This window comes from Ostreococcus lucimarinus, chromosome 1 (assembly GCF_000092065.1).
Source record: "Ostreococcus lucimarinus CCE9901 chromosome 1, complete sequence".
NCBI classification, from domain to species: Eukaryota; Viridiplantae; Chlorophyta; class Mamiellophyceae; order Mamiellales; family Bathycoccaceae; genus Ostreococcus; species Ostreococcus sp. 'lucimarinus'.
In genome coordinates this window covers 1048964-1075755 of record NC_009355.1, presented here as the reverse complement: position 1 = coordinate 1075755, position 26792 = coordinate 1048964, and the positions used below count along the sequence as shown (strand labels likewise).

Below are 26792 nucleotides of genomic sequence, written 5' to 3'. Positions count from 1 at the left end.
GTCGAGCCGCCGCGGCGCGTTGTGCCGCGCTTCGCGCGCGCGTCGCGCGTCGTCCCGCGTCGCGACGCGTCCGCGACGTCGTCCGCGTCATCGCATCGCGAGCGTTTCATTACATCACGCCGTGTTCGCGACGTGCGCTCGAAACAGCTCGAACGCGCGATACCTGTGCGAGATGGAATTCTTCGTCGCCGCGTCCATCTCCGCGTACGTCTCCGCGCGTCCCTCCGGCTCGAACACGCAGTCCCATCCGAAATCTCTCGACCCTCTCGGGCGCACGATTCGCCCTCGCGTTCGCCCCACGAACGTTCGCGGCGCTTCGTCCGTCGGTCCCGTCGCGTACGCGAGCACGCACAGCGCCTCGGCGCTCTTGTCGTCGTACGCCGCGAGCGCGTCGACGAGTCCCTCCGGTCCCGTCTTCTCCAGGAACCACTTCACGTACACCCCCGGGAGCCCGCCGAGGGCGTCGTAGCACAGCGACGTGTCCTCGACGAGCGCCGGACCGTTGACGACGCTCGCGGCGCGCCGCGCCTTGGCGCGCGCCACGTCCTCGGGTTCGCCCTGGAGCTCGGGCAGGTCGAGCGCGCGCGACGTCAGCGTCAACGCGGGCGTCGCGCCGAGGATCGCGCGCGCCTCCGCGAGCTTGCGCGCGTTCGAGGTGACGAACGTGACGTCCATCGCGGCGCGCGACGCGACGACGCGACGGCGTCGAGGCGGCGAAGCGACGCGCGCGCGACAGAGCGCGGCGCGCATCGAAGTGCCGCCATGGCGCTGGCGCGCGCGCGACAGAGCGCGGGCGCGCGGGCGCGCTGCGACGCGTCGCGACGCGCGCGACGCGCGCGGCGCGGGACGACGGCGCGGCGACGCGCGGTGACGCGGCGCGGCGAGGACCCGAGCGGGGAGGTGCTGCGCGACGCGCGCGGTCGCGTCGCGCGCTTCGCCGAGCGCGACGAGCTCGACGCGCTCGCGCGGCTGCAGACGAGAGGTTTCTACGAGCCCGCGCTCGGGCGCGGCGCGGGCACGATCGACGCGATCGACGGACCGCTGCGCGCGGCGTTCGCGTGGGACGTCGCGCGGACGCTGCGGAAAAAGTACGCGTACGCGCGCGCGGGACGGTTCGCGCCGCTCGTCGCGACGGTGGACGACGTCATCGTCGGCGCGTGCGAGGTGTCGATACAGCGCGATTTCGAGGCGATCGAGGCGCTGCGCGAGGCGCGAGGCGAGGACGACGCGGAGGAGTACGCGTACCTGTCGTGCATGACGGTGGACGAGGCGCATCGACGACGGGCGCTGGCGAGCCTGTTGATGCGCGCGGGCGAGCGCGTGGCGCGAGAGTGGGGGTTTAACGTCGCGCTGTTGCACGTGTACGAAGAAAATCGAGGCGCGGTGCGGGCGTACGAGAAGGCGGGATACGAGACGATTCGCGCGCCGTTTCGGACGCCGTACGACGTCTTGCGGGGACGAACCAAACTTCTCATGGCCAAGCGAATCTGACGCGTTCGCGTTCGCGTCTCGTTCGCGTTCGGACGCGTGAGCGCGCGCGCGCGACGGAGCCGACTCGCCGTTGTACATCACATTCGTTCCGCGTTCGTCTCCGCGCTCGCCGCGTCGACGCCGCGCCGAACGCCTCGCCGCGACGCGCCGCACACGACCGCGCGCGCCCGTCGCGTCGGCGCGCGTCATGCCGGTCACGCGTCGCGAGTTGCGCGCCGGCATCCTGCGCGTCGTCGGCGTCGTCCTGCCGTGCGTGCGCGCGCCGGGGCGCGACGCGAAAACATCGCGCGCGCGCGGCGAGCTCGACGACGACGACGACGACGACGACGCGACGTCGCGCGACTCCCGCGACGACGACGGGACGCGCACCGAGTCGCACCGCGCCGAAGGCGAGCGCTGGACGTCGTCGCATTCGTCGTCGTACGCATCGTCGTCGTATTCGCGTTCGTCGCCGCCGCGCGACGACGACGGGACGCGCGAGCGACGACGCGGACGAGGATGGCGCGACGGAGAGAACGACGACGACGACGACGACGACGAACGCAGTGAATTTGACGATGACGATGGGTCGGTCGCGTCGGTCGCGTCGGGGATATCGAGCTCGACGTCCCGAACGGATTCTCAGGCGACGGCGAGCGACGCGAGCGCCAAGGACGAAGAGGAAGACGTGCTCGTCGGTCGTAGTACCGTGATCGACGAGAGCGTGGGCGACGTGTCGTCGACGAAAGTGGAGTGTGGACCAGATGCGAGCGAGGAGGCGTTGGAGGAGTTCATGCGGGCGATTCAGTTGTGTCAGGGCGAGAACGTATTCGGCGGCGGGTTGCGCGAGCGGGACATATTTAAAAGAGGTTTGGTGCGACAGGTGGTGTACGATGAAGGCGAGTACGTGCTAAAAGAAGGCCAAGCGTGGGATCACGAGCAGCGCAATTCCCGTTCCGGTGGGTACTCGGTGTACTTCGTCATTCGAGGCGCGTGCGCGGCGACCAAGCTGGTGCACCCGCGGCATCCGCGGGTGCACACGCGAGAGGCGCTCAAGTTCGCGAACGACCCTATGACGATATTGCGCCCAATCCCGACGCAAGTGGCGCACTTGAATGCTGACGCGTCGGACATGTCGGCATCGGTGCGACAGCGCGCGCTGGACATGAAGAGAGCGGATCAAAAGTCCGAGGTTGAGGTCGCAAAGTTTATTCGAGGTTGCTACTTTGGAGATTACGAGGTGCTCAAAGGCCGCATCCCGAGACGATGTTCGGTGCGTTCGTTGGTGAAAAACACCGCACTAGCGATCATGCCGGGCGATGTCTTCGAGAGACTGTGTCGGCGAGGGACAAAACTACGCGAGCGCGTCGAAGCAGATCACTCTTTATTCATTTAGGCGCGTTCAGCCGCGAAGTCGTAGAAGCGCGAGTACATTAGAATTTAGCCTTTTATGTGTACTGTAGAGTGTTGAGTTTTAAAGTCATCAATCACATCAATCAATGTCGTTGGAATTTTAAAGAAAAACGTCTTTCTCGAGCGCCTTGACGACGTCGTCTTGGTCGTTCAACTTGGCGACATCCAACGGAGACTTGCCGTCGTTGTTTACCAAAGTGACCGAGGCGCCGCCTTCGACCAAAAGCTCCACGAGATCAACGCGACCGTAACCCGCAGCGTAGTGCAACGGAGTATTCTTGTTCTTATCAGTCGCGTTCACGTCCGAACCTTCCTTGACGAGGATTTCGGCGCACTTCATCTCGCCGTAACCGCAGGCAAAGTGCAACGCGGTGCGTCCTTCTGAATCCTTCATGTTGACGTCCTGTCCCTCCTTCAAAAACGCCTGCAACGCCTCGTGGTCACCCTCGGAAGCGGCCGTGAGAACGGATTCTTCCTCTTCGCCTTCCTCTTCCTCGTCTTCTTCGTCTTCCTCTTCGTCTGCCTCTTCGGCGGGCACGCCGCCGCCAAACATCGGCGCAACGTCGCCCATGGCGGCGTTTATCTTCTTCAACACCTTGGGGTCGTTCCAGTACTTCATCATCGCTTGCGGACCACCGGTCTCGATCTCTTTCATAATCTCACTCATTTCCGGGTCGTTCTTCAATTCTTCCATCTTCGCCTTCATCTTTTCCGCCGTTTCCGGGTCGTTCATCGTGTTCATCATAGCCTTCATCTCGGGGTTCTCCATCATTTGCTCCCCGAGCTTCTGCGCCATTTGCATGAAAGCGGGGTTCTGCATGACACCTTGCATAGCTTCCATCGCGGCCGGTTGATCCATCCCCGGCATGCCGCCCATCCCCGGCATCCCCGGCATCATACCCGTCATGCCGCCCGCCGGCATGCCCATCCCCGGCGGCAGTGCTCCCATTTGCGCTTGCATGTTCGCCATGTTCGCCTGCATTTGTTCCGCCATCACCTTGAAGTTGGGATCACTACTGATCTGTTCCGCCATCTCCTTAATCGCGGGATCATCGAGCATTTCACGGAGTTTCGCCATATCGAACGGCGACCCGCCGCCGCCCGTCGGCATCGCCATGCCCGGGGGCAGTCCGAATCCTGGAGGTAAATCGCCTATCATCGCACCATCAGCCGTCAGTCGTTCGTCCCGTCGCGCGCGTCCGTAGGTATCATCTCAAGCGACCGCCCGACGCGCGTTTCCACCGCAGAAACGACCGCGATCGCTCGCGTCGTCGTCGCGAAGACGCATCAGATCGCCGAGTCGCCGACTCATCATCGGGACGACTTTTCGGACGCTCGTCGTCGATCGCGCGCGCGCGCGTCGCCCGGCGACCGAGGACGATCGTTCGAGTCGCGCGCGCCGAGGCGCGCGCCGAGGCGCGATCGAGACGCACCAGCCATCGCGAGTTCCAAAGTGAGGGCGTAGGGCTTGTCTCGTTGTGGATAAGCGCTCGACGACGCGCTTCGACGACGCGCTTCGACGACGCGCTTCGACGACGCGCGGAGAGGGGTAGAAAAACATATGATACAACACTACGACACGCCTACGACACGCCTCGCGCGTCACGCGGGACCGGGGTCGGTTTCGGGCCAGCGAAACTTTTCAAAGCGCCACGTCGCGCGCAAGACGCCGCGGTGCGTGGTTTCCTCGCTTTGGAACTCGTCTTCGTCCGGTAATCCGTGCACGATGGCGTCGACGCGGTGTAACGCGAATCGACTGCGCAATCCAGGGTACGAGGCGCTCATCTCTTCGCTCACGCACAGTTTGTACGTGTCCTCGAGCGTCTCCACGACGTAATCGTCGCCGAGCGCGCTTCCCAACTCTTCCCTCACCGCGCGCTCGACGCAATCGCGCCAGTGCTCGCCAAAGTTCATCTTTTCGCTCAGCGGTCGATTTCGTCTTCGCTTCAACTCATTCTTACCAAAAATCTGTTCCTTTTCGATCAAGCACATCCCATCCTCCGCGTTCGATCCCGGCCTTCGCACGCGCAGCGTCAGCACGTCGACGTATCGCACGCACGTCTCCCGCGCGTCTTCATTCATTTCGCCTCCGTTCTCCCCCGACGCGCGCTCGCGCTCGCTCACGAGCACGCTCTCGCCGCTCTTCAGCTCGATGAGCAAATCCTCTAAATTCTTCGTCCCTCTCGCGCGATCAAACTTTTCCACGGCGACCCCTCGCCGCGCGAGCCACGCCCCTAAATTCGCCGTCGTCGCCCCCTCGTGCGCGAACGTCTCCATCTCTCGTCCGCGCGTCGCCACCGCGCGATCGTTCGCGTCGCCACCGCGTTTCTCCCGCGCGCGCGGTTCCCACACCGCGTCGCGCGCGACGCCGCGGCTTCCGGAACGTCGCGCGCGCCACCGCGCGCGGACGCCACCGCGGTCGCGATCGCGCGTCTCGGCGCGTCCTCGCGCGTCGCGCGCGCGCGCGGCGACGCGCGCGACGCGCGCGACGGACCGCATCCGTCCGCGCGCGAATCCGCCGTCGCGGTCGCGCAGTGACGACGCCGACGCGCGCGCGACGCGCGGCGCGCGCGTCTCGAGGCGTCGTCGTATACGACGTCACACTGTATGCACATACGACGTCCACGCGGTCGGTCGCGGGACGCGAGGGGAAGGACGGCCGCGAGCGATTCCGCGCGCACACGCGCGCGCGAGGCGACGCGCGCGATGCCGAGCGACGGCGATCTCGCGAACGATGAGAACGCCGACGCGGTCGCGCCGAAGAAACGCGCCGAAGCGATCGCGAACGATGACGGTGACGCGTTGAATCCGTTGGTGCCGCTGCGCGCGCTCGACGATGAGACGCTCGCGAGCGCGCGCGCGACGCGGGAGAGCGACGCGGACGCGCGGACGACGGTGGAGGATGACGTGCGCGCGGAGGAGTTCGCGTTCGCGGAGGCGCTGATGCGGGTGAAACGGGAAGGCGCGGGCGCGGGGGGGGCGGCGGCGATGTTCGAAGACGCGTGTCGGTTGCGAGCGCGGGAACTGCGGACGCGAGCGGAGGCGCGAAGACGGCGAGCGCCGAGCGTGGCGAAGCGTGAGGTGGGCGAGGCCGAGGCGCTGGAGCGGGAGGCGCACTCGTGGTCGTTGATTTATCACTTGCTCGGCGACGGGGCGACGGTGGAGCGGGAGAGCGCGGAAAAGGAAACTGAAGTGCTGCGCGCGACGCCGAGGGAGGAGGGCGGGACGAGAGGAGACTTTCTTCCGCCGCCGCTTCGCAGTCGACTGCGATGCGCGTCTCGAGACGAAGAGCGAGATCCGGTGACGTTTAGATTGAATAGAATAATCGCGTGGTTGGAGGCCAACTCGGCTTCAGCGCTTCGCAGAGCGGAGCTGGATGGCACGGCGTACGATGGAAGGTTTTTGCGAGATGAGTGCGATTGGCGCGCAACCGCGGATGCCATCGACGCGTCGGCTAAGTGTGATCCGGATGGTAATCCGCTGTCGACGTCGCTGGACCCGGACGGGCCCATGCGCACGAAATCGGCGCTGCACCCGTCCAACGCGGACGCGGAGGTTCGATTGTGTAAACGGTTGTGGAAGCTCATTCGCGCTGGGAGCGTGCAAGAGGCGCGCGATTTGTGCTCCAAAGTCGGTCAGCACTGGCGCGCCGCCTCGCTTGGCGGTGCCTCGGGCTGGGGACCGGCTCCAGTCGGCAGCACTGCTGACGAAGAGCTCGAGCGAGACATTCGTAAGCTCTTGGCGCTTCGCGACGAGGACGCGCTCGCGGCACAAAATGAAGTTGACCTCAACGACGATGCTACTGCGGCCGAGTGCGACGGTATCGGCACTGCGCGTCGCGCGCTGTGGAAATGGACCTGCATGGTAGCCGCACGTCACATCGACAAAGCCGGCAAGCTTTCGCAAACGCCCGCGGCCAAGTATGAGGCGAGTGTGTACGGGGCGCTATGCGGTGATTTACAAACGATGCTCGCCGTTTGCGAGGGTGATTGGGAGTCCACGGCGTGGGCTTACACCCGAGCGCTGTTCGATCTTCGGGTCGATGCCGTCGTGAACACGGGCAAGGTGCTCGACGACGTGTCAAACTTTGAACCTGGCGAAGTCGTGCGAGATCCGACTGAGCTAGAGACGACGGATGACGCTGTGGATCGTTTGGGCGAACCACGATGGCCAACGCGAGACGTCATCAACGCGACGCCAAAGACAGTGGAAGAAATTTTGCTAGTCAAGATGCCCGAACGTTTTCCCGACGCCGACGCGCATCGAACGGTGCAGACGCACTTGATTCTCGGTAAGATGAAGGAGTTATTGTTGGACCATATGATGCGATGGATCTTCCCTGAGGACGAGCTTGATTCAAATGTCGAACGTGTAAGTTCCGAGCCGCTCGACATTGGTCTCACCCGCTTTACCGCGCATGCGCTACTGTTTTTAGAGTCGTTGTTGCCGGAAGGTGGTGGATTATCTCCCGGAGGCGAGCTTTACTTTCACTTGAATAAGGTGCTCAACTTGTACGTTGTGCACTTGATCGCAAACAAGCGTTACGCGTTGGTGCCAGCGTACGTGGTGCACTTGAGACACCCTCTGTTGATTGAAACGTACGCCAATTTCTTGGATCTCCTGGCGCCCGCCGTGCTTTCTCGCAAGACGCTGTGTTACGCCGAGGCGGCGCTTTGGATGGAAATAGAGGGCCCGGGCGGGTGGCGAGAAATCGTCACGAGAGCCTTAAGCGACTCCACGAGTCTCGTGAACGTTCACCGAGGACCCGAGTATCGACGTTTGATGCTCCAGTGGGCGTGCGTTACGAGTGAGACGTACCCAGAAGCGGTGAAACACGCGTGTTTGCTGCTCCGCCAACTCATGTGCCAGCGAACGTCGATCGAGGTCTTTGCGAATGACGCCCCAGTGGATGGTGAACTCCGTGCTCGCGTCATCCTACTCGAGGAGCTTCCAGAAGTCGCGCAAGAGGAAGCGAGAGCGAACGGAGCCGCGGCCGCTGCGGCTGAACTTGCCGACTGGGCGAGATACCTCGCCGCCACGGAGGCTATTTCGCAATGGAAGCAAGTCTGGAGCGTGAACGAATCGAGACGACTAGACGTAGCGGCACAAAACACTCGCCCGTACGCTCCAAATTCAGCGGGGGAAGTGACTGAAGACGAGCTGGCGAAGGCACGCGACGCCATCGACGCCGTCGTGGCGCTTCTTCGGTCGGAGAATTGGCTCGACGACGAAGCGTTGTACGACGACATGGAACAAACGGGCGACGCGACGCTACGGGTTGTCGCGATTCCCGTCGCCAAAGCTTTCGACGACCCATTGACTTCGGCGAATATGAGTATTGAGCAAATCGCCCGAGATCTCGAGACGTTGCTTGGCTCAAAGTTCGCTCAAGGCGTCGTTGAGGTGAGCGCGACTGTAGGCGTCACGCCCGGCGAGTGTCCTGCGCGCGTGGAAGGTGAGTACGGTCAAGTCGTCGTGCAGATCTCCACCGAATGCAACGATGAAGATCGAGCGTCGCTATACCAAGACGTCTCGCTGGCGATGGCCGACTGCGTCAAGGGTGATCTCCCAGGACAAGAAGTCACGCTCGACGTACAATCAGTCGGTGGCAGTAGCGAGACGTTGGTACATGCGTTATGTCGGGCAATCTGCGTGCCTTCGCTCGTGATCCAAGCGGCGCAAGTCGAAGCCGCCACGCGCACTGGAACGACACAAATAATTGAAATGACCGCCGACCCGAAGTTTGGTGTGCACAAGTATTTCGCCCCGACGGAACTCCGATGGTTGTTGGAACTCGGACGCGAGATCGGTTTGACAATTTTGGACAAATAGCGAATTAGATAGTTGACTAAAACAAACTCAAAGTACACCGCCCTATGCTACGGCTAATCTACACTCTTCCTCTTCTTCGCGCGCTTCCAACGCAGCTCGAAAATCTCGCACTCATCGTCCTCTGAAAACGCGACTAACGCCTTCTCCACGGCGACCACAGCAAACTTTTCCCCCGCGAGGCGCAAAAACTCGTCGTGCGCGTCGGGACTTCGCCGTTGCACGCAAATATAGCACACAGCAGACTTTCGCGTGTCACTCAGCGTGCGTTCGATGACGCGCAAAAGCGGTGCGACTAGATGTACGCCAAACAGCACGTCCGTCCCGACGACGACGTCAAACGGTCCTCGTTCGCTCACGGCTTTTAATTCCTCCTCTACCTCCCAATCCAGCGCCATCACGTGCAGCGCCGTCGCCGCGCCGCCGATTTCTTTGCGATTCATCTCCACGTTCTCTCTCGTCACGTTTTCCAACACGCGCGATTGATCCGTCATCACCACCTCGTCAAACGCGAAGTCCCGCGCCAAGACCAAGCCCAGGAGTCCGCAACCGCAGCCGACTTCCAGGGCTTTCTTCCCGCGCTTGGACGACCGCACGAGCCCGACCGAGCGCTCGCGCAGGTACTTGGCGAGACAAAACGCGCTCTCCCAAACGATGCCGCCGCAGTGCTCGCGCGCGTTCGCGTCCTGCGCGAGCACCAGGTTCTCGAATGCAAACTTCGGAGCGTTGGCGAGCTCGAAAAATGCGTCGGCGCCGTGCGTTTGGACGAGCTCGGCGTACGACGGAATGGACGCGCGCGATTGATTCGTTCTCGACATCGCGAGTCGTCGTCGACGACTCGTCGACGGCGCGTCCCGAAGTGCGGGCGGAGCGTGTGGGCGCGTCGGCGGCGCCGCCACGCGTCGAAAGTCTAACTGTCTCGTTCTCTATTACATTTGGAAAAGAATGCGGCGCGAAATCCTAGATTTGATCAATCTCCGGAGTGTCTTCTTCCTCATCGAACGCTTGGGCCTCAATGTCGGTGTCGGTCTCGGCTAAAAATTCCTGCGTGGCGTTCACGGCGTCGGCGCGCTTGGCGCGTTCGTGCTCTGCGATGATGCTCTCAAACGTCGGGACTTGCGAGTGATCTTGGCAGTAAAGCTCACCATTCTTGATCACCAGCGAAGCGTTTGGATCTGACGTTGCGCCTGAAACCGCGACTGAGGTCATGCCGACGTCGGCGCTGGTGAGCATGACGACGGGCTTGGTGAAGTCGAGCGAGCGGTCGAACGCGCTGTTCGCGCTCGGCGCGTTGCGTGCAAAGATGAGGTAAATCTTTGTCGTTCGCTCCTCGGTCGTGTTGAAGGATGGAATCACGTCCCCGCCGTCGAAATCTTCCTCGTTTGTCACATTGAGTTCGGTCCAAGCAATCTCTTGATAATATGCCGGAGGCAACGACACGAACGCCGAAGTATTGACGCGTTGCGCTTCTTCGACAAAGCGACCGTACCCGTCGCGCCTGGCGCTAAAAACTTCACGCAGATCCAATCGACCGTCGTTCGTCTTGGAGACGAGGAAATCGACCCTGTCAAGCGCTAAAACATGGAACGACTCAGCGGGACGCGGCAAGCCCTGCGGAAACGCCTCTCGCAAATTAACCGTCGTCGTCGGCCCATCCGTCGGCGTCGGCGTCGGTGTGACGGACAAGTCTGGGAAATCCTTCGGTCCGCGGTACATATCGTCTCGATCGATCCCGAGTTCACGCTTGAGATCATCATCATCGAATTCATCCTCCACGAAAGACAAGTACCCTGCGGAGCGCGAGATCGGGGGCACACCTACGCCATCAGGAATGTGATCGTCCAAGCTCGACGGATACTGAGGCTCGAGATCCGGGTTGAGCATTTCGTCGAGGACGAATTTGTCCGACGATGACGTCGATACGTCGAATTCCGATTTCATCATCGTGTTCTGCCACATCATCGAGTTGCCAAACCCACCGCCCACGTCGATGTCTACCTCCTCTTCGTCATCGTCGTCACTATCCTCGTCGTCGTCCTGGTCGACCTCGACATACACCGTCCCTTCTTCCGAATCGTCATAGACGTCGACGGATACCGGCGCAGTCGTCGATTTCGACCCAGCCGGTGAGCGACCGATGAGGTCTCGGAAGTCTAAATCCCGTGTCAACGCTTCTTTCAATCCAATCGGCACCGGTTGCGCCTGGGCCACGCCTAAGATGGCTTTCAAAATGGCGTCCAAGGATTGCCCAGCGCACGAGCCCTTCTTTTTCACCGCGCCCAAGCTGAAGTACTCTCCGGCGTCCGGACTCCAAACGACCACCGCCGGCGCATCTCTTTCACCGTTACCATCGATCCAGCACACCTTCCAACCGCGGCCGAGGGTGTTCAGCGGAGCGTGCGTCGACTCAACCGTGATGCACAGCTCGTCCGCGGCGTCTTCCCAATTCTGCTTTCGCCACTTGTCTGCCCCGCTCATGTCCATCCCTCGCGCCGCGCCTACGGTGGAGATGATGCCCTGCATCACCACCCCTGCGGGGCCGTGAAAGTCGTAATTAACCCCGAGCTGCATGTACAGCTCGGGCGGGGTGACGCCGCGGCCTTTACTCCACGTCTCCATGGGGCTCTCTGGGCCGTCGGCGACGTCGTCTCGTCGCGAACTCATTTCTTCGGTTTGACGTATCATCGTATCCTCGAACTTTTCCCACTCCAACCCGAGCGCGCCGAGATCATCATCCGCGCTCATCGCCGCCGTCATTTTCTTATCAACCTTCAACATGCTCGTGTACACCTCCCGAAAAGTTTCGTTGACGTTGAAAATTCTTCGTTGCGCCTCAAAAATTTCCTCCGTCGGTTTAAACATCGCCTCATCCACGTCCTCCTTCTTCACCGCCCCTTTCGCGATATCCGCCTCGAAATAAAACTTCCGCGTCGACGCGACGTAAAACATCACGATCGCTCGCTTCTGTCCCGTCGGCATATCGTTCGCGCTCGCCCAGCACACCCGATACCCTCTGCACCCCGGCAACGGCGTGTGCGAGTCCAAAAACGTTATCGGCGCCTTCCTCGACGTTTCGTCCCACATCGCCTTCCGCCAATTAGATATCCCCTTCAATTTATTCCCACGGCTCGCGTGCGCGCGCTTTATCACCGCTCGTCCCTCGGGCGAGCTCGGCGTTATGAAGTTCCACACCAGACCCAGGTTCTGCCACGTCTCCAGCGCGCTCCATCCCTCGTTGTTCGTCGTCTCCGTCGCCTGCGGCGCGTCCGCGTCCTCGCCCGTCGCTCGGCGCACCGTTCGCGCGCGCGTCTTCGTCGCTCGCGCGCGCGTGAGTCCTCCGCGCGCGTCTCGCGTCTCGCGTTCGTCGCGCGGATTCGTTTCGCCGCCGCCGGTTCGTCGCGCGCGTGGGCCTTCCGCGCGCGTCGTCGTCGCGCGCGCCCGCGTCGCCGCGCGACGCGCGCGCGACGTCGGCGCGATCGCGATCGCGCGCGCCGTCGCGTCGAGCATCGCGAGCGCCGCGCGTCGGTGAGTGCGGCGTCGCGCGGCGGCGGCGAATCGACCGCCGGCGCGGGGGGGGGTCGTCTCGATTCGTGAACCGTCAACGGTTTCAGGCACATTCAGACGCGCCGCGCGCCGACGCCAGTCGTCGACGCGCGGTCGACGCGCGCGACGCGATCGACGCGCGTCGCGTCGCCGGCATGCGCGCGGTCGCGCGCGCCGTCGCGCGACGCGTCGAGCGCGCGCGAGGATTCGCGACGGCGCGCGGAATCGCGGACGCGCGGACGGCGACGCGCGCGCGCGGCGTCGCGCGCGGGACCGCGGGCGCGCGACGCGGACGCGGGACGCGCTCGTGGGACGCGGGACGCGCGCGGGACGCGGGACGCGGGACGCGGGACGCGGGACGCGTTCGCGGGACGAGCGCGCGAGACGACGGCGGCGGCGGCGTCGACGCGGAGGGACGCGTGTACGACGAACCGGAGGTGTACGACGTCGCGTTCGGATTTCGTGATTTCGAAAAAGAGATTGAGTTCGTCAGAGAGTGCGCGCGGCGACACGCGAGCTACGGAGAGGGAGGGATTGGGATGGACGCGACGCGGACGGTGGCGAGCGCGCTGGAGCTCGGCGCGGGGCCGGCGTGGCACAGCGTCGCGGCGGCGAAGGGAGGGATACAGGCGGTGGCGCTGGAACAAAACGCGGCGATGCGAGCGCACGCGATGAATAAGTTGGCGGCGCTCGGAGACGCGGCGCCGAGGAATATACGAATCGTGGAGGGGGATATGCGAGACGTGGCGATGGCGCCGACGACGAAACCCGAGGGCGGGTTCGACGTCGCGCTGATGTTGCTCGGTACGGCGGCGCATTTGTTGACCCACGACGACGCGATGCGGTGTTTTAAGTCTGTTCGCGAGAATTTGAGACCGGGCGGTCTGTTCATCGTCGAGCTCGAGCATCCTTGGGATTTGTTCAGCGGCGAAATCGCGCAAGGCCAGGGCGACGCCTGGGAACGCGTCGACGAAGAAAAAGGCGTTAAAGTCTACGTCGAGTGGGGTCGAGACGGCGATAACTTTGACATCGAGTCACAAATTTACGAACGCACCGTGTCGTTTTCCCTCGTCGACGCCTCCACCGAAGCCGTGCTCAAGATTGTGCAAGAGGTCGTGCCGTGCAAAATTTTCACCGCCCCGGAGATGGTCGCCCTCGCGAACGCCGCCGGCTTGGAGTTCGCCGCCGCGTACGGCGACATGGACGGTCGCATCGCTTTAGACGACGAAAACGCGCACAATATGATCATGATTTTTCGTAGGCCTAGCTGAGACGTTTGAATCCGAGACATCGGCGCGCGTCGTTCGCGTCCGTCGCCGCGTCCCGCTCGTCCCGCGTCTCCGCCGCGCGGCGCCCGCATTCACCCGCGCGCGCGCGAACATGGCCGCGATCGCCGTCGTGTGCGGGGCGGCGATAATAGGCACGTCGATGCGTCGCCCGCGCGCGCCGTCCGCCCCGCTCGCGCGCGCGTCGCGCGTTCGCGACCTCGTCGGTGACTTCAGACTGACCGCGGTGACCTCGCGCGCAGGCGTCCCGCGACGCGCCGCCGTCGCCGCGGCGTCCACGGTCGGCGCCCTGGGCTCGCTCACCACCCTCGCGCTGGCGTACCGCGAACCGCTGAACCGATGCCGATGCCGCTCGATGGACGCGTCGACGTCGAGCGGCGCCGACGCCGACGCCGCGCCGTCGACGCCCGAGCGTCGACGCGCGCGCCGCGGTTGGTACAGAGCGCACTGCGCGAGATGTCGCAAGCGCACCAAACTCGGCGTCGCGCTGAGTTTCATCTTCTCCCCCGCGTACGTCGCGTGCGCGAGCGGTGCGACGGCGTTCGCCGCGCACGCCCTCGGGCAGACGGCGGTTCGCGGCGGCGCGCGCGCCTATCGTCGATGTCGCGCGCGCGCCGCTCGTCAACTCCCGTCACCCTAGCCATCGTCTCGCCTTCTGTCGACAATCGTAGCGTAGCACTCTTTTTCGCGCCTCCTCGCGCGTTTTCGCGTCCTCGCGTCCTCGCGTCCGGTCTCGCGTCCGGTGTCCGGTCTCGCGTCCCGTCTCGCGTTTGAACGTTTCGGATATGGTGGCTGCTTCCATCGGACGTCGTCGCGCTTTCGCGCCGCACTCCGCGACGCGATGGCGCCTCGCGAGATCTCGCTCGCCGAGGTCGAAAAGCACGTCGCGTACGATGACCTCTGGCTCGTCATCGCCGGTAAGGTGTACGACGTGACGGCGTTCATGGATGACCATCCCGGCGGCGGCGAGATCATGCTGAACGCCGCGGGAAAGGACGGCACGGACGATTTCGAGGACGTCGGACACTCGCCGAACGCGTACGAACAGCTGAAGAAGTTCTACATCGGTGAATACGCGGGCGGGGCGTCGGGACGCGCGGACGGGGGCGTGAAGAAGAGCGCGACGGGAGGGATGACGACGAGCGGCTTCGGCGCGCTCGGCGCGACGCTGTTGCCGGTCGCGGTGTTGTTGTTAGCGCTCCTCGCGGCGTACGTCGGGAGGTTGTAAATAAAATATGGCGTTTCGCGCGCGCGCGACGTCGCTCGGATGCGTCGTCGCGGCGTCCGCGCGGTCTCGAGTTCGACGTCGCTCGTTTCGTCGTCGCGGCGACGGCGTCCGAGTCAAACCTCCGCGCGCGCCGTCGTCACAACGCGTCTCGCGCGTCGCGACGCGCGCGCGTCGATCCGCGCGCGATGTCCGACGACGCGCTCGAGGACGCGCTGCGCCGCGCGGCGCCTCGCGGTCGCGCGGTGGCGCACTTCGGCGTCGGGAACGAGCTGTTGGTGTGCAACCTCGACGACGGCGCGCGCGCCGAGGCGCCGCGCGCGTGCGCGTGGGGACGCGCGACGGCGAGCGGCGCGCGCGTCGCGGCGTCCACGTCCGCGGCGCTGCTGACGCTGCGAAAGCGAGAGGTACGCGCGGAAAGCGACGAGAGAAGGCGATGCGATGCGATGCGATTCGTCTCGCCAGAGGGGGACTTGGTTTTCAAACGCGAGACGCGAGACGCGAGACGCGAGACGCGGACGCGGACGGTGACGCGAGACGCGGGAATCTGGACGCCGGTGACGCGGTGATGCGAATGACTGACGACGATGGATGATTTCGCGGCGCGCAGACGGCGTCGCTCGAGCGCGGGACGTACGTGGAAGACGCGTTCGCGAGCGCGCACGAGTTTAGTCGCGCCGTCGCGGACGCGCTCGAGGAGGCGTCGAGTTCGAGCGAGGGCGATGGCGACGGCGTCGCGCTCGCGCGCGCGGTGTGGGAGCTTTTGGATGTGTACTTCATCACCCGCGGCGGTGGTTTAGGCGTGGGCACGGACGCGGTCGTGGATTGGTATCGCGTCAACGCGTCGAGCCTGGCGCTCGGAGAGGCGAGCGCGAGCGGACGATTGCGAGAGTTGGTGGCGCGACTCAAGGAGAGCGCGAGACCGGAAGAAGCGAGCGGGTATTGGGAGATGATCGTCACGATGGTCGCCATCGGTTGGACGGAGGCGGCGAACGATTTGTTACAAATGCACAGCGCGTGGGCGGAGTGGCGTTTGCGCAAGACGAGCGTGCAGCCGCAAGTGGAGCTCATGGAAGCCGCCGGTGCGCTTTTACGCACGCTGCCGAAACTCGGTGGCGAAGAGGGCGCCGCGAATTTGCAGCAGTACGCGGCGTATAGACATGAATGGTTGCGCCAAGTGAAAACCGTGCTCGCGGAGGGAGGGCTTTTCAACAACTGCTGGGGCCCGACGGCGGACGGCGTTCGGAACGTTCTTCTCGTGTTGTCCGGCGACGAGCGAACGATCGTTTCGAGCGTCGGAAATTGGGTGGAGCTCATGATTGCGCAGCTGCAACACATTCATCCGACTTTGAAGATTCAGGGTGAACACGAGAGCCTGGCGCGCGCGGCGTGTCGATCGAAGGGTAAGTTGGTCAGCGAGGCGTTAGATTCGCTCATCATGTACGCCATCGCCGGTGACTCCCAAGGCGTCATCTCGGTGTGCTCGAGACACTTAGATTCCTGGTTCATGGCGTACTCAACGACGCTGCTGTCGCGCGCTGGAGGCGCGCAAGCTGACGTCTTGAGACGACCGACGGCGTCCGGGGCGAGCCAGAGCGAGTTGTACATGCTCGAATACTGCTCCTCCTTAGCGACTTCGGCGCAGACACGGGACTTAGCGGTGCGAATTCTAGCGGCATGTTGCTCAGAGCGCGGCATAGAGATGATGGCAACGACGCTCATGCGTCTCGCGGTGACGGAGGATGAAGGAGAAACCGAGGACGACGCGCCGGCCAAGGCGGCGCACGCGCTCGCCGTGGAAGTCGGTCTTCCGAACACCAGCGCACGCATCGCGAAGATGGCGAGCGAGCGCGCGCGAGCGAATGGGTACGTCTCACTCGCCTTTGACTGGCTTCGAGTGTCACAAAACACGGTGGGAAGCGACGAGCTTGCGAGAGGATTGGCGCAAGTCGGCGCGCTCGGGGACGCCGCGGCGACGCTCGCGCGCGTGGACAAGTTCATGGAGAAACACGGTGACCAAGTCCTCGTGAATGCGAATCGCGACGTGGACGTTCATGAAAATGCGGTCGACTTTTTCCGCGCGCGCGCCAAGTTCAACGCCGCGATGAAGATCCTGAAGACGTCCGTCGCGCTCGACGAGCGCGCGCGCGTCGCGGCCAAAACCGCCGCTGACGCCCTCATCGCCGCCTTAGCGCCGAGATCCACGCCTCCCGAGCTTTGGACCGCGATCATCATCGACGCAATTCCTTTGTTCGAGGGCGCTTTCGACGCCGCCGAGCTCTTCTCCCCCGCGTCTTGTCGTCTTCTCTCGGCGCGCGCGCGTTTCGCCGCCGATCTCTCCCGCGCATCTTCCTCCGCCGACCTCGACGCCGCCTCCGCGCGCGCGCCGAAACGAGTCACCAAAATCGATCTCGCCGTCGCCGCGTGCGCGCTCGCCGTCGCCCGGCTCACCAATCGCGTCGCTTTCGAAGCCTAGCGCGCGCGCGCGTCATTTCCATACAACACTCCTAAATCCCCTATATTTCCCAAATCTCCGCGCGTCCCGGTCGGGGGAACCAAATTTTTCGTCGGTTCGGTTCGTCGCGCCATCGCCGCGCGTCGCCGCACATCACGTCGCGCGCGCCGACGCGCTCGCTCGTCGCCGCACCGCCGCACGGTCCGTACCGCCGCGAGCCCTTCACCGCGCGCGCCATCGCGCCGTCGCGCGGGCGCGACGCGTCCCGCATCATCACCATCGCGCGCGAGGGGAACGCCAGCCGTTAGCGAAACACGACATCGCGACTGACGACGGACGATCGCGTCGCGCGCGCAGGCTCGAACCGCGCGAAAACGCGCACGATGAATGAAAACGCATCGCGCGGGCGGAACGTGCCGCATGGCGCGAAAGAAGGTGCGCGAGGACGACGGAAAAGGCTCGGGACACGCGCTGGCGATGTCGACACGGGAACGACTGGGACTGACCGCGGGACGCGCGCGCGAACAGGATTGCGGTCGCAAGGAGGCTTGGCGCCGGCGGGGAATCGAGCGGCGCTGTCGAACATCGGGAATATGATGAATGGGGCGCAAGGCGCGAGACAGACGCGATCGGCCAAGGCGAGGTACGTTTGTGATGAATGCGAAAAACGCGCGGGCGCGCGAGCGCGCAACGGATGCGCTCGCGAGCGCGAAATAGAGGGAGAGACTGACGATGATTATTGTGTACGCGCGGCCGTAGTCAAACGACTGAGAAGGAACAAGCGCCGGCGGGAATGTTGAACGCGTTCGGGCAGAAAGCACAGCAAGTCGCTACGCGATGGGGACGCACGGCGCAGCGCACGAGCCACGGCAAACCGAGAGACGGGAACCAAACCGGAGGGTCGATGACGACGGCGGGCGCGGATGTGGACATGCGCGAGTCGTATTCCACCTATCTCGAGCGAAGCGCGGGGAGTGGGGATGTCATGACGGATGCATTGCCGGATATCGATCTTTACGATCACGACAATCCGCTGTGCGCGACAGAGTACGTCAACGACATTTACCAATACTGGTACAAAGTCGAGCCGGAGACGCAGGTGTCCGAGACGTACATGCTCATTCAGGGCGACATCAACAGCAAGATGCGCGCCATTCTCATCGATTGGCTCGTCGAGGTGCACTTGAAGTTTAAACTCATGCCTGAGACGCTGTTCTTGACCACAAACTTGATCGATCGATTCCTCGAGTTGAAAACCGTGACGCGCAAAAACTTGCAACTCGTCGGCGTCACCGCGATGTTGGTGGCGAGCAAGTATGAAGAGATCTGGGCGCCGGAGGTGCGCGACTTTGTTTACATCAGCGATCGCGCGTACACGCGCCAGCAGATCCTGGAGATGGAAAAGCAAATGTTGAACGCGCTCGGGTTCCACTTGACCGTGCCCACGCCGTACCAGTTCATGAACCGTTTCTTCAAAGCCGCCGGGGGCGACCGCAAGTTTCAGTTGTACGCCTCGTACGCCGTCGAGTGCGCGTTGCCTGATTACAACATGTTGCAATATCCGGGTAGCACGTTGGCCGCGGCTGGTGTATACATTGCGATGAGAGGGCTTCGAACGGGGTCGTGGAATCACGTCATGGAGGCGCACACACGACTTTCTGAGGCGGAAGTCTACCCGTGCGCGTGCGACATGGCGGAACTCATGCGCAAGGCGCCGACGGCTTCGCTCACCGCTGTTTACAAGAAGTATAGCAGTGAGAAGTTCATGAAGATAGCTTCGCTTCCGGTGCCGCACGATCTTCGACTCTGAAGGAAGAGCTAGGCGATCTTTCGCCACCGAGAGGGTGTTCGCGTACCTCTAGCGCGTGAGAGAATTGCCGCGTGTCTTTCGACACGTCGTTTCTCGCGCCGGATGGATCGTACGCGTTGGGTTCGATCGAACGTTTATCGTTCGATCAAAAATTGAGTCATCTCGTAGGTTCGAGACCGACTTTCTGATCATCACGCACATACACACACGTAAATGGATAACGTAAAGAGTTGCCGGTGTAAAATTAGTTTTCAGTCACAACATCTCGTCGCCTCGCCGCGCTTGCCAAGTCTACACAACTATCTTCGCTATGGTTCCATCTATCCCATCTATTACCTAACTCTCGAGACCGCGTGTTCAATCGCGAGGACATTCGCCCTGTAGGTTGCATCTCTCATTAACTTCCCCATGGCGTTCGATCGCAAGTCCTCCGTGAAGACGAAACACTTCGGAATCTTGAAGCGCGCGAGTTCCGATTTCGCGCACCAGTCGCGAAGCGCCGTTCTGTGCTCTGCTTCGGTATCCGACGCCGTCGCGCGAAGCTTCACGATCGCCACGACGGCTTCACCCCATTTCCTATGCGGCGCGCCGATCACGACGGACGCCTCGACGTTCGCGTGCTTGTTCAGAATTCGCTCTACTTCTTCGGGCGAGACGTTTTCGCCGCCAGATTTTATCATTTCCTTTGCGCGGCCTCGTAACCAAACGCGCGAACCAGTCTCTTCGCCCCGTGCCTCCCCAACCGCGCCGAGATCACCCGTGGCAAACCATCCGTCTGCATCGAATGTCTCCGTGCGATCAACGCCGACGTAGCCGAGCATGAGCGACGACCCCCGAACGAGAAGCTGTCCTTCGGCGTCCGTTTTCACCTCAACCCCTGGAGCCGCGTTTCCCGCAAACGTTGAATCCGCATCCAGTTCAAACCGCGCGTCCTCTGGCGAAAGAAACGTCACCGATGATGTCGTTTCCGTCATACCGTACGCCATCGTGACCTTAGCGTTCGGAAAGACGTGCCGAATCGAGTTGTACAATTCGTCGGTCAGCCGCCCGGCGCCTACGAGAATTTTCCTCACCGTCGGAAACACTGTGTCGCCACCGCGCGAGTCCACGAGCTCGCGCATCATCGCAGGCACAGCGATGAACGCCGTGACGCCTTCGTCGACGATGATGCGCAACACGAGGTCCGGATCAAACTTATTCACGAACACGTGATTCGCGCCCGCGGCGAGCGTCGCGTGCGCGCTCGACAACCCACCGACGTGATATAGAGGCGCGACGTGCAGATACGTATCCCCCGCGTCGTATCCCACTACCTCCAACTTCGCCCGCGTCGCCGCGCACACGCTACCGTGCGACAGCATCACCGCCTTCGGCGACCCCGACGTTCCGCTCGTGTAGCACATCGCGCACGCGTCGTCCGCGCGGCGTCTGTACGCCTTTGTCCAACCCTCATCCTCATCGCCCGACCCCTCCTCGGGCGACGCATCGAACACTACGATTCCAACGTCCCTAAATCCCGCTTTCGACCACCGCGCGTCGTGCGCGTCGTCCAGAATCACCACCTCCGCGCCCGCGTCTCGCGCCGCCGCCGCCGCCTCCGCCGCGTCCCAGCGCCCATTCAACGGCGCCGCGCACGCCCCGCACTGCGCGCACGCCAACCAGTACCTCAGGAACGTCTCCGAGCACTCTATCCCGAGCGCGACGACCGCGTTTCTCGCGCCGAATCCCGCGAGATCGCGCGCCGTCGCGTCGACCGACCGCGCGAACGCCAACCCATTCGTCGCGCGTTTCGTCGCGCGCGCGTCGCGCGTGTCGTCGCGCGCGTACGTCGCGAGCGCGGCGTCGGCGCGCGCACCGCCGATGTATGCGCCCGTCCGCGCGTCGCGCGCGCCGCCGTACGCCGCGAGCGCGCGATCGACGACGTGCGGACGCGCCGACATGTGACGCTTTTCCGGTCGCCGGTTTCGCGAGCGTTTTTGAAGCGTTTCGAACGACCGAACGGCACACCGCGACGGCGCGAGATGGTGCGCGCGGTGGACGCGATCGCGGAGGACGCGGGAAAAAAAGCGACGCGCGTCGTCGCGTCCAAGGGGGAGTACGACGCGATCGACCGGGCGGCGAAACACTTGGCGCGGACTGAAAACTGGATGGATGCGTACATGCACTTTACGCTGTGCGTGAACGATCGCACGGCGCACGCGGAGGAGTTGGATCTCGCGAGAGCGCTCGTGAATCGGTCGTTGATGGCGTTGAAGTTGACGGATTACGATGGCGCGCGAAGGGACGCGAATGGGGCGGTGGAGCTGTTGAAGGGCCTGGTCGCGAGCGAGCGCGAAGGAGAGTCGAACGCGGCGAGGTTGATGGCGAAGGCGTTGTATCGCTCGGGCGTGGCGAGCATGGGATTGGGAGCGACCTTGGACGCTGTCGCGGTTTTGTTAGACGCGAGGAGAATGGCGCCGAAAGATGAGGATGTGCGGTTGAAGTTGGTTGAGTGCGCGGCGCGCGTGGAGATGACGGAGGCGTGCGCCATGTACGCGTCGACGATTTCGGAGGGCGAAATGCCCAACCCAGTTTCGCCGCGGGATGGGAAATGGCTGAAACCGGTGAAACCGGAGTCAGAGCGCATGAGTCTACACGCGATGGCGCAGACGTTGGTGGATTGTGCCGTGGGTGTAGAATCTCGTTGGCGCTCCGAGCTCGCCGAAATATTTTTCCTCTCCATAGGCGATTCTCTCAAGACGAGCGCGATGCGACGAGGCTTCTTGAGCGGCTTGCGCGCCGAGGCGTACGCACACGTCGGTAACTACGCTCAGGCTGTGAAGGACTATCGCGTGGCGTTGGCGTACTATCCCGCGTGGGCGCGCGCGTATCACGGTTACGCGCTCGCCATCGAACAAGACCTCGTGCACAACCACGTGTCGCGCGTTGAAGTGGCGAGCCAGTCGTCGCGAGGTGCGTACAGTGACGCTCTGATCGTCGACGCCCAAGTCGCGTCGGCGCTGTGGATGAAGCGTGCGTTGGAGTTGGATGCTACCGTGGAAGAGTACGGACGAGAATTTCTTCGACTTGTCGCCAAGCTCTCGAGTGAGATTCGCGACGTGCTCTCGCGCGAAGAAACCAGCGTCGAGGACGCGCTGAAGTGGCTCGATGAGGACAAATGGGAAAACGTGCCAGAGTACATTCGCCCGCGTCCCAAATACTACTACTTTTACGAGATGATGAAGGCGCGGATTTACGAGCACTACCCCGAGCTCCCGCAACCCGTCATGGACAAGTTGTTATCGCTCGACGCCGGCGAGTTGGATCTCTTACTCCAATACCCGCGCGCGATTCGGGGCCAAACCGAAGAATTCCTCGACGTGTACAAACGTGAAGGTGGCGAGTACTTGGCGACGTACAAAACCCCAACTCTCACTTGGGACGAGGTCAAGGCGCTCAAAGGCAAGGGCACGCAAGGCTTACTGCCGAACGGCGGTCGCGACAAATTCGCGGCTCTTCCCGAGGAACGCATCGACCCGGGTTCGGGCTTCTTCGAAGAAAAAGACACCGATCACGCAATGTTGGGCGCATCCGGTGAAGACGGCCTCACGCGCGCCGAGCTTGCCGGACTCCCGACCAAACCGTCGCTTCCCCCCGACCAGCTTCGCGACGAGCAAAATCGACTCGCCGCCGCCGCCGCTCAAGACGCGCCGCGCTTACCGAGCGCGACGCCATCGCGCGAGACGACGTCTTCACCCTTAATTAAGCGTATAGATAGACTCTTGGAATGATCACGTCCTCGCGCGTCTTTGCTCGCATCTCGAAGCGCCGTTCGCCTCGCCTCGCGTCCGCCTTCGTCCCGCTCGAGGCTTGTGCTCTCTGGGGCGGCGCGTCATACCGCGCCTCGCAGCGCCTCGATCGTCGGCCGCGACGCCCGACGCGCTTCGCGGCGCACCGAACGCGATCGATCGACCGTTCGCCGCGCCGTGCGCAGTCGCGCGCCGTCACAGCGCGCGAGCGACGCGACGATCGACGACATCGCCGCCGGCATGACGAATACCGGCGGCGGCGCGAAAAAGCCGCGCAAATCGAGCGCGCGAGCGCCGGATGCGAGCGATGCGAGCGCCATGGACTGCCTCACGCGCGACCCCTCGAAGATCACCGCTCCGATCGCGACGTTGGAGGATAAATACGAGCTCCTGCCGGCGTTTCTCAAGGTGAGAGGGCTGGTCAGGCAGCACATCGACTCGTTCAACTACCTGGTGAACGAGGAGATCAAAAAAATCATTCACGCCAAGGCGAACGAGCGAGTGACGTGCGATAGTGATCCAAACTTTTACCTGAAGTACACGAATATACACGTTGGACGACCGAGCGTGGAGGAAGATTACGTGGTGGAGGAAATAACGCCGCAGCAGTGTCGATTGCGAGACATGACGTACGCGGCGCCGATTACGGTGGATGTGGAGTACACGCGTGGGAAGGAGATCGTGACGCGTCAGGCGAAGAATGGTGTGGGTGGCGTCGTTATTGGACGGATTCCTTTGATGCTGCGAAGCTCGCGGTGTGTGTTGACCGGAAAAAATGAGGACGAATTGGCGAGGTTGGGGGAGTGTCCGTTGGATCCGGGTGGATACTTCATCGTCAAGGGCGTGGAGAAAGTGATTTTGATTCAAGAGCAGTTGAGCAAGAATAGAATTATCATAGAAGTCGACGCCAAAGGAGAGATTGGGGCATCGGTGACTTCGTCGACGCACGAACGGAAGAGTAAGACAAACATCGTAGTCAAGCACGGAAAGTTCTACCTTCGACACAACACGTTTGCGGACGACATTCCAATCATGATCGTTCTCAAGGCAATGGGGTTGGAGAGCGATCAAGAAGCGGTGCAAATGATCGGATCGGAACCAGCGTACGCGATGCTTTTGGGGCCGACTTTACAGGAGTGTCAAGCAGCTGGAGTTTTCACTACGCAGCAGGCGCTAGAGTATTGCGCGAACAAGGTGCGCGTGGTGAAGACGCACATGACGAATAGACCGGGTGTGCGAAACTTCGGTAGATCGCGCGTAGATGAAGCGCGCGACATTCTTGCCGGCGTCGTACTCGCACACGTGCCCGTGACGTCGTATGACTTTAGGCAAAAGTGCGCTTACATTTCCATCATGGTTCGCAGAATTCTGAACGCGATGCTCGACCCGACGCAGATCGATGACAAGGACTACTATGGTAACAAGCGTCTTGAACTCGCCGGTCAGCTCATTGCCCTATTGTTTGAAGATTGCTTCAAACGTTTGAACGCTGATTTGAAGCGACAAGCCGACGCCGTGCTTTCCAAAGCAAATCGTGCGACGCAGTTTGACATCTTAAAGTGCATTCGTCAAGACACCCTGAGTAACGGCCTGGAACACGCAATTTCGAGCGGTAACTGGACGGTAAAGCGTTTTAGAATGGAACGAAAAGGCGTGACTCAAGTGCTGAGTCGACTGAGTTTCATCAGCGCGCTCGGTATGATGACGCGCATAACGTCTCAGTTTGAAAAGACCAGAAAGGTTTCCGGTCCGCGGGCGTTACAACCGAGTCAATGGGGGATGCTCTGCCCGAGTGACACTCCCGAAGGAGAGTCATGCGGGCTCGTAAAAAACTTGGCGCTGATGACGCACGTCACGACGGATGACGAGGAGGAGCCGCTTCGCCGTTTAGCACACGCGCTCGGTGTAGAACCGCTTACGTGGTTAAACGCCGGTGAGATGCATTCGCCGTCTGGTGCGCACGTTTTGATGAACGGTTCCCTGCTCGGCGTGCACGCGCAACCCGAAGCGTTCTCGCACGCGTTTAGAAAGCTGCGACGGGCGGGGCGAATTGGTGAGTTCGTTTCTGTGTACACTGCGGATGGATGCGTGTACATTTCTTCAGACGGTGGACGAGTGTGTCGACCACTCATCATCATCGAGCGTGGTGAGCCTTTACTGACTCAAGAACATCTCGACGAGCTGAAAGATGGTCATCGTACGTTCAATGATTTCCTACGCGAAGGATTAGTCGAGTACCTGGACGTGAATGAAGAGAACAATTCGTACATTGCGTTGTACGAAGACGAGGTGAACGACGAGACGACGCACTTGGAGATTGAACCTTTCACTTTGCTTGGCGTTTGTGCTGGCATCATCCCGTATCCTCATCACAATCAGTCACCGCGAAATACATATCAATGCGCCATGGGTAAGCAAGCGATGGGTAATATTGCGTTCAATCAATTAAACCGAATGGACACGTTGATGTACTTGCTCGTATACCCGCAAAAGCCAATCGTCAAGACAAAGACCATAGAGTTAATAGGCTATGATCGTCTCGGTGCGGGTCAAAATGCGACAATTGCCGTGATGTCGTATAGTGGGTACGACATCGAAGACGCCATCGTGATGAATCGCGCGTCTCTTGACCGAGGTTTTGGCCGGTGCACGGTGTTGCGCAAATACTCTGCGCAGGTGAAAAAGTATAGCAATAGAACCATGGACCGAATCGTCGGGCCCAAAGATGATCATCGCGCGAACCAAAATAGTCGACATCACTTATTAGATGATGATGGCATCGCCGCCGTCGGTGGTCGCATCAAGCCTGGTGACATTTATGTCAACAAGCAAACGCCGGTGAACACTCGGGATCCGATGGCGAATCCGCACGCGATGCCAGACACCATGTATCGCTCGAATCCGCTTTCATACAAAGGTCCCGCAGGTGAATCGGCGATTGTTGATAAAGTCTTACTCACAATGACGGATGAAGGGCAATTCAATATCAAGACGCTCGTGCGTCAGACGCGTCGACCAGAAGTTGGTGATAAGTTTTCTTCTCGTCATGGCCAGAAAGGCGTTTGCGGCATCATCCTCGATCAGGAAGATTTCCCGTTCAGCGAACGTGGGATTACTCCTGACCTCATCATGAACCCGCACGGGTTCCCGTCACGTATGACGGTCGGAAAGATGATCGAACTTCTCGGCGGTAAGGCTGGACTCGAGAGCGGCCGCTTCCACGACGGAACCGCGTTTGGTGGAGACACGGTTGAAGCCATTCAACAAACCTTGGTTGAATCCGGGTACTCTTACAAAGGCAAGGACATGCTTCACTGTGGAATCACCGGCGAAGCGCTTGAAGTCAACGTTTTCATGGGTCCAGTGTACTATCAAAAGCTCAAACACATGGTTCAGGACAAGATGCACGCTCGCGCGCGCGGTCCTCGCGTCGTCCTCACACGCCAACCCACCGAAGGTCGAGCCCGCGACGGTGGTTTGCGCCTCGGCGAGATGGAACGCGATTGCCTCATCGGTTATGGCGCATCACAACTTATTTTGGAGCGTTTGATGATCTCTTCCGATCAATTCGAAGCGCAAGTCTGCACCAAGTGCGGCTTGCTCGGATTCCAGCACCACATCACCCGCAGGAACGCGTGCACGCTGTGCAAAACTGAGGCCGAAGTCGCGACGTTAAAGCTCCCGTACGCGTGCAAGCTCTTATTCCAAGAGTTGCAATCCATGAACATAGCACCTCGGTTATCTTTGACCGAGGCTTAGAAGACATTTAGTAGAACGAATCCAACTGACTTGGACCAACTCTCCACGCCTCGTCGCCTCCAGCTGGCGCCTACATGCGCCCCTACATGCGCCGCACACGTCCGCGCGCGCGGCAGCGCGCGAGCCGACAGGCCGCGGTCGAACCGAACGACATCGCGTCTGCGCATCTAACGCTCGCACCGTCGCATCGTCTCGCGCGCTCCGTCGTCTTCCG

The 26792-nt window shown here is 62.0% G+C and overlaps 15 protein-coding genes across 15 annotated transcripts; 9 read left to right on the top strand and 6 right to left on the bottom strand.

Moving 5' to 3' along the window:
• Positions 1-114: 114 nt before the first annotated feature.
• On the bottom strand, positions 115-675 carry OSTLU_12168 (predicted protein; the record flags this gene model as incomplete). Its single annotated transcript, XM_001415643.1, has 1 exon — positions 115-675. One exon carries the CDS (start codon positions 673-675, stop codon positions 115-117), a length of 561 nt encoding a protein of 186 aa, XP_001415680.1.
• A 579-nt stretch (positions 676-1254) lies between these two features.
• On the top strand, positions 1255-1491 carry OSTLU_29248 (predicted protein; the record flags this gene model as incomplete). Its single annotated transcript, XM_001415984.1, has 1 exon — positions 1255-1491. One exon carries the CDS (start codon positions 1255-1257, stop codon positions 1489-1491), a length of 237 nt encoding a protein of 78 aa, XP_001416021.1.
• Positions 1492-2263: 772 nt separating this feature from the next.
• Positions 2264-2866, top strand: OSTLU_29247 (predicted protein; the record flags this gene model as incomplete). Its single annotated transcript, XM_001415983.1, has 1 exon — positions 2264-2866. One exon carries the CDS (start codon positions 2264-2266, stop codon positions 2864-2866), a length of 603 nt encoding a protein of 200 aa, XP_001416020.1.
• A 117-nt stretch (positions 2867-2983) lies between these two features.
• On the bottom strand, positions 2984-4328 carry OSTLU_48392 (predicted protein; the record flags this gene model as incomplete). The annotated part of the gene is made up of 2 exons (XM_001415642.1): positions 4317-4328; positions 2984-4035 (listed from the first exon to the last, which is right to left on the bottom strand). Exons 1-2 carry the CDS (start codon positions 4321-4323, stop codon positions 2984-2986), a joined length of 1059 nt encoding a protein of 352 aa, XP_001415679.1. The 5' UTR covers positions 4324-4328.
• Positions 4329-4485: 157 nt separating this feature from the next.
• OSTLU_29245 (predicted protein) lies at positions 4486-5160 on the bottom strand (the record flags this gene model as incomplete). The annotated part of the gene is made up of 1 exon (XM_001415641.1): positions 4486-5160. One exon carries the CDS (start codon positions 5158-5160, stop codon positions 4486-4488), a length of 675 nt encoding a protein of 224 aa, XP_001415678.1.
• A 429-nt stretch (positions 5161-5589) lies between these two features.
• OSTLU_86314 (predicted protein) lies at positions 5590-8715 on the top strand (the record flags this gene model as incomplete). The annotated part of the gene is made up of 1 exon (XM_001415982.1): positions 5590-8715. The coding sequence occupies one exon, from the start codon at positions 5590-5592 to the stop codon at positions 8713-8715; it is 3126 nt and encodes a 1041-aa protein (XP_001416019.1).
• A 53-nt stretch (positions 8716-8768) lies between these two features.
• Positions 8769-9239, bottom strand: OSTLU_92231 (predicted protein; the record flags this gene model as incomplete). The annotated part of the gene is made up of 1 exon (XM_001415640.1): positions 8769-9239. A coding segment is annotated over one exon (471 nt), but the record flags the coding sequence as incomplete, so codon positions are not given.
• A 433-nt stretch (positions 9240-9672) lies between these two features.
• On the bottom strand, positions 9673-11796 carry OSTLU_29242 (predicted protein; the record flags this gene model as incomplete). The annotated part of the gene is made up of 1 exon (XM_001415639.1): positions 9673-11796. One exon carries the CDS (start codon positions 11794-11796, stop codon positions 9673-9675), a length of 2124 nt encoding a protein of 707 aa, XP_001415676.1.
• A 998-nt stretch (positions 11797-12794) lies between these two features.
• OSTLU_14015 (predicted protein) lies at positions 12795-13526 on the top strand (the record flags this gene model as incomplete). Its single annotated transcript, XM_001415981.1, has 1 exon — positions 12795-13526. One exon carries the CDS (start codon positions 12795-12797, stop codon positions 13524-13526), a length of 732 nt encoding a protein of 243 aa, XP_001416018.1.
• Positions 13527-14397: 871 nt separating this feature from the next.
• On the top strand, positions 14398-14613 carry OSTLU_9095 (predicted protein; the record flags this gene model as incomplete). The annotated part of the gene is made up of 1 exon (XM_001415980.1): positions 14398-14613. A coding segment is annotated over one exon (216 nt), but the record flags the coding sequence as incomplete, so codon positions are not given.
• A 341-nt stretch (positions 14614-14954) lies between these two features.
• OSTLU_29239 (predicted protein) lies at positions 14955-17242 on the top strand (the record flags this gene model as incomplete). Its single annotated transcript, XM_001415979.1, has 2 exons — positions 14955-15173; positions 15377-17242. 2 exons carry the CDS (start codon positions 14955-14957, stop codon positions 17240-17242), a joined length of 2085 nt encoding a protein of 694 aa, XP_001416016.1.
• A 772-nt stretch (positions 17243-18014) lies between these two features.
• On the top strand, positions 18015-19031 carry OSTLU_39570 (predicted protein; the record flags this gene model as incomplete). Its single annotated transcript, XM_001415978.1, has 1 exon — positions 18015-19031. The coding sequence occupies one exon, from the start codon at positions 18015-18017 to the stop codon at positions 19029-19031; it is 1017 nt and encodes a 338-aa protein (XP_001416015.1).
• Positions 19032-19363: 332 nt separating this feature from the next.
• On the bottom strand, positions 19364-20434 carry OSTLU_29237 (predicted protein; the record flags this gene model as incomplete). Its single annotated transcript, XM_001415638.1, has 1 exon — positions 19364-20434. The coding sequence occupies one exon, from the start codon at positions 20432-20434 to the stop codon at positions 19364-19366; it is 1071 nt and encodes a 356-aa protein (XP_001415675.1).
• A 744-nt stretch (positions 20435-21178) lies between these two features.
• On the top strand, positions 21179-22801 carry OSTLU_29236 (predicted protein; the record flags this gene model as incomplete). The annotated part of the gene is made up of 1 exon (XM_001415977.1): positions 21179-22801. The coding sequence occupies one exon, from the start codon at positions 21179-21181 to the stop codon at positions 22799-22801; it is 1623 nt and encodes a 540-aa protein (XP_001416014.1).
• A 336-nt stretch (positions 22802-23137) lies between these two features.
• Positions 23138-26578, top strand: OSTLU_39835 (predicted protein; the record flags this gene model as incomplete). Its single annotated transcript, XM_001415976.1, has 1 exon — positions 23138-26578. One exon carries the CDS (start codon positions 23138-23140, stop codon positions 26576-26578), a length of 3441 nt encoding a protein of 1146 aa, XP_001416013.1.
• Positions 26579-26792: the final 214 nt, after the last annotated feature.